The following is a 5,396-nucleotide window of genomic DNA, read 5'->3' as shown; positions in this document are numbered from 1 at the left end:
ATCGTGTGCAGTCTAGTTCACACTAAAAGTCCCCCCTCCCTTTATATATGTTATATTATACATGTTTGAATTGGGTGCAAATTGATTTACTTTTTGAGTGAATAAATTTATATTTTGTTAAAATGTATAAACCGTTCACTTTTTGGATTGGATTTTTGTAGGAATGACTAGGAAAGGCAGGAGAAGAAAATGATATGAACCTTCAACCGTTTTATTTTTCTTTTATAGGCAGGGGAAGGGTGGCGAAGGGAGGAATTGAACTCAAATCTTTAATTTTTGAAGTCTCAATTTTAGCTAATAAAAGTTCACTTCTTCAATAATCTTCCAAATGAGGTGAAAAAAAAAAAGGAACTCCGCTAGTACCTAATAGAATAATGAAATATCTATACAACATAATATATAAAGTCAAAGGAATGGTAATTAGTATAAACTTTTTATCTCATTTTTTGAACTTTCAAAATGTTATTCTAAAAAGAAACTAATTTTTACCCTACTTATTTGGTCACATTTTTCCAGCATATCTACTTATAATCACCCTAAATATTGTAACTGCTAAATTGCTATAACCCTATAAACCAGTTCTTTAATAAATTTATATAAATTGTATTTATGTGAAAAATAAAATTTATATAAAATTAATTCATTTTAATTATTTTTAAATTGCACACACATTGGGTGTGCGCTTAACACTAGTATCTGTCATCTCCAAGACAGCACAACGAAAATCTAATGATCTTGCTCGCCTTATGTTGTTGAAGACTCCTTTTGATTTTTCCCCAGAGGTCAGAATTGTTCTTATCTTAGTTATCAGGGATGCAAAGCTTGGCGGAATATTCTGGTTTACTTGTACATGACCAACTGGTGAAGCAAAGCAAAGAACATTGAATTGGCATCTATCAAGATTAAAACTGCTAAATGCATAACCTTCACCAAAAAATTTACATGATAGTATTACATTTTATGCAGAACCCTGCATAACTATGAAGCATGTCAGACTCTATTACAAACCAAAACTAGTTAATAACTTTTCTGAATAATTCTCTTGAAATTAAAACTGATAGAAGAACTCAAAACATATAGCGCTGCCAAGATTGAGAAATTGATACTAAATCATTCAGCACTTTCTTTTTTCCCTTCCTTGAGGGCTTAGGAGTTTTTTAGACACTGCAGCTGAAGCTGTCATCATCTTCATTCACTATCTTCTTAGACCTGCACTTGTAGCTTGAAAGATACTTGGCACTGCCCAGTAAAGGAGCAATGTCGCAGCCTGCCTTCAGGCCTCCATTATCTTCTAGAGGGGTGCAGCGATGGAGAATCTGCAGAATTTCTTTCATGGAAGGCCTGCAATTAGGTATTGAGTTGGTGCATACAAGCCCCAATCTGAGCACAGTAGTCATCACTTCCAGATAGCGTTGCTCCCTGATCTCCTCGTCTATAGCATCAGCTATGGGTTTCCCTTCACCATAATGCTTCCATGCCCATTCTACAAGGCTTGTATGCTCATCCCCACCATTAGGTTCTCTTCCAGTCACCAGTTCCAACAAGACAACTCCAAAGCTGTAAACATCAGTCTTTTCATTCACCTTTGTTGTATAGGCGTACTCTGCAATTCATGCAACACACCAGTTAGTCAACAGTGCCCATGATTAAGTGATTTGAGATTAAAAAGTATTTTAAGTTCATTTATTTACCTGGGGCAATGTAACCAAACGAGCCAGCAACACCAGACATTGTGACAGGCTCATCTTTCTTTACTAAGAGCTTGGCCAGACCAAAATCAGCTATCTTTGCATCGAAGCCAGAATCCAACAAGATATTGCTGGACTTCACGTCTCGATGGAGAATTGGAGGACTGCAGTCATGGTGCATGTAGCAGAGGCCTTGAGCAGCTCCATAGGCGATTTTCAACCTCATCGGCCAAGTCAAGACAAAGTTTTGAACTGGAGTGGTCAGTGAAGATGGCTTTTTCTTCTTCCCATGTAGCCATCTATCAAGACTATGGTTCTCCATGTACTCGTATACAAGAAGCTTTGAGTCTTCACTTGAAATACAGCACAACAACTTTACTATATTAGAATGTCTGATCGATCCCAGTATCTGAACCTCAGCAAGAAATTCACTCTCATGCTTGTGATCCAATTTCTTGCTACTCCAGATTTTCTTGACAGCAATATACTCACCTGGCCGGTGCACTGGGATTTTGTACACCTTACCTGAGCCACCGCTCCCAATCATGTTACCTTCTGTCAAACAGGACAAGATGTTTTCCTCTGTAAAATCTAGTCTCTGGAATGAGGTCAATTTCCAAGTTGCAAGATCACATCTTTGCTTCTTCTTCCAAAACAAGGTCATCACTGCAGTAACTAGGAATGCAATTACAACCAGCACCAGAACAACCGCAAGAATTCTTGGTGACAACTTGTTAGACCGCTGTGATTTGACATTACAACTTGGTAAATTGGAGATCAAATTAATGGCACAAAGATGGGAATTATTTAAGAAACTCCTTTCAAAGGCCATGTTATCAAACTCACTGGGAATTTTTCCAGCCAGTCGATTGGAAGACAAATTCAATGTGGTGAGTTTTAAACTGCCTAATTCTGGTGGTATTGAACCGGAAAGTTGATTCTCTGATAAGTCCAGATCAAGGAGGTCAGGTAAAGAACCTATCGCAGATGGAATCGGACCAGAAAGATCATTCCTTGAGAGATTCAAATTGGTAAGAGAAATCCAGGATATTATTTGTGACGGAAGTCCACCGGAAAGATAATTCCCATCAAGTGTCAGCGTGATGAGCTGAGAAAGGTTAGTCAGTTGAACTGGAATAGGCCCTGAAAGCATATTGTTGCCAGCCTTGAACACAGTCAATTTCGCCCAAGATGATATCTCGACTGGAATTTGACCAGAAAACTTGTTATCATCGATCTCCAAACGTGTCAAATTCCACGCTACCATCCTCGGAAGCCCACCTGAAAATGAGTTATTACTCAGCATCACACTTGTCATGTTCTTTAATGTCCAAATGCCTGCTGGAACCTCCCCCGATAACCCATTGTAATGGAGCTGAATTGTTCTCAAAGTATCACAAGTTTCAAGCGACTTTGGTATGCCACCATTTAGATTATTGGAGTAGGCGACCACACCAAACAAAGTTCCTCCTGCACACAAATTCTCCGGTATACTCCCGGTGAATTGGTTATTAGAAACTTCAACAGCTTCAAGTTTAGAATGAAGGCCTAATTCTGGTGGTAAAACACCACTCAATTTGTTATTGAAAATGCGAAAATTAATCAGGCCTGGAAGTAGGCCAATACTCGCGGGAACTTCTCCCTCCAGCTGATTGGAATACAGAAGCAAAAACTGCAACTGCTGCAACTTACCAACATCTGCAGGTATGATTCCTGTCAATCTATTAATGGAAAGATCCATTTGCGTCAAATTCAACGACTCGATCACCGATGGAATTGGTCCCGAAAACCAGTTTCTATACAAAAGAACAACGCTCAGGTTCTTTAACAAGAATAGCCCACTTGGGATTCCGCCATCCATGTCATTTAGAGCCAAATCCAAATGCTCAAGATTGGTAAGGCTGCTAAAACTCTCTGGAATTTGGCCAATCAAGTTTGTACCCGCCATCCAAATGAACTTAGCCTTGCTTAGCTTTCCGAACTCTGGTGGGATTGCCGCCGGCAAGAACTGGTTATGCGCCATCCCAAGGACTTCAAGATTGGATAAGTTCCCAATTTCAGCTGGAAATGAGCCATTGAACAAGTTTGAATGCAAATAAAGAGTCTTTAACTCTGTCAAGTTGCCGATGGCAGGTGGGATGTCTCCGGTGAAGTTGTTGCCGCTGATATCAAGGTACTGAAGTTTCTGGAGGAGGTTGATGTCCGGTGGAAGGTCCCCGACGAAGATGTTCTGAGAGAGGTCTAAGTATTGAAGTTTTGAGCACTTGTACAAAGATGTTGGGAAGGTTTGGAAGATAAAGTTGTTAGCAAGAGCAATAGAAGTGAGGTTTTTGAGGTTGCAAATAAAGTCTGGGATTGCTCCGGAAATGCTTTTATCTGAGAGGTGAATTCCGGTGACCGTGCCATCGCCGGAGCAATTAATTTCTCGCCAGCTGCATGGGGAGGAGGTGGAGTTCCATGACTGGAGGGCTCCTGGATTGCCCCACTTCTCTTTGAGGTTGAGCAGAATCGATCTTTCAGTAACTGACGCTTGCGAATTTACTAAAAGGGGCAGGGAAATTAGGAGGAAATAAAGAACAAGCTGTGGTATTTTGCTGAATGTCAAGGTTAGTTCAGTCATTTGATTGCTAGCCGGCCGTTGGCGGTGGTGGTGGTGGTGGAGGAGGAAGCTGAGGCGTTGTTGGTTAGTTTTCCCGGGCGAACGGGTGGTTGAATTTCGAAACTTTGGCCAGCTCTTGAATGTTTGCTGGATTTATTGGTGTGAATAAGAGAAGAGGAAGCTTGTGTTTAATCATGATTCATTGGACCACATATGACCGTTTCATTATTACACGTTTTACTGGTTTGGTTCGGTCAGCAAATCCTAAACAAAAAGTTAGTAAAATAAGCTGATTAGTTAGTGGGAGACTGGGAGTGAAAGTGATAATGGAGGGCCCGAGATCAGAGTTTTGGTTTTACACGGGTTGGACTAAGCTGATAAATAATTTCACGTGGGCCCGTTGTACTTTGAAACCTAGAAATCTTATTAGTATTATTTTCCAGCATAAGATTTTTGGATTAATCTTCACCATCAATGCATTACAACTCATTTGAATCTAAATTTGAATTCCAAATTTTAGTCACAAGTCGTCGTACATCAAACTATAATAATATATATACACTATGAGTGTATAACATGTTCATATGCGTTTAAATTAATTAAATGACACTGAATTTATTAAATAAATTTTGCTCCAAAAATAAAACAAGTGTTAAGTTATTCGCTTATCATTTAATCTGATATACGTTCAAATGTATCAGATTTAATACAATAGCTTAATGGATTTAGAATTCAAATTTCAATTTTCTGATTTCAGTTTTATCAAACACAACTTAAGACTTGTACATTTAATAACAATATTGTTATATAGGTACGTCATCCTAGCAAAATATAAACTTAAAATTTAACTTAAAGTTAATTATAATACATCCAAACTTGTCCGTATACGTAAAATTAATTTATTTAATAATTTATTTGTTAATTTTGAGCACAGTATTGTGCCAAAATTTAGGTGTCTTCCTAACTGATGCCAGCATCCGCGCCAGGGGATAAAATTTAGGAGTCTTCAAACTTCCTAGCAAAATCAAACGCAAATTCCAACCACTTTCACCAAAAGCCACGGGAAGAAGATCACGGTCTTCTTGTTGGAAATTGGGTTATTTCATCTT

The 5,396-nt window shown here is 38.8% G+C and overlaps 1 protein-coding gene across 1 annotated transcript; it reads right to left on the bottom strand.

Moving 5' to 3' along the window:
- Positions 1–894: 894 nt before the first annotated feature.
- On the bottom strand, positions 895–4,448 carry LOC113705404 (uncharacterized). Its single transcript, XM_027227250.2, has 2 exons — positions 1,692–4,448; positions 895–1,603 (listed from the first exon to the last, which is right to left on the bottom strand). The coding sequence occupies exons 1-2, from the start codon at positions 4,306–4,308 to the stop codon at positions 1,158–1,160; spliced, it is 3,063 nt and encodes a 1,020-aa protein (XP_027083051.1). The 5' UTR covers positions 4,309–4,448; the 3' UTR covers positions 895–1,157.
- Positions 4,449–5,396: the final 948 nt, after the last annotated feature.

Source organism: Coffea arabica, chromosome 8c (assembly GCF_036785885.1).
Source record: "Coffea arabica cultivar ET-39 chromosome 8c, Coffea Arabica ET-39 HiFi, whole genome shotgun sequence".
Lineage (NCBI taxonomy): Eukaryota > Viridiplantae > Streptophyta > Magnoliopsida > Gentianales > Rubiaceae > Coffea > Coffea arabica.
This window is presented reverse-complemented; position numbering and strand designations above follow the sequence as displayed.

Coding starts and splice junctions, on each gene's coding strand:
- LOC113705404 (XM_027227250.2), bottom strand. CDS start 4,308: ATGACTGAACTAACCTTGACATTCAGCAAAATACCACAGCTTGTTCTT. Junction 1,604..1,691: donor GTTTGGTTACATTGCCCCAG/GTAAATAAATGA, acceptor CATGAATTGCAG/AGTACGCCTATACAACAAAG.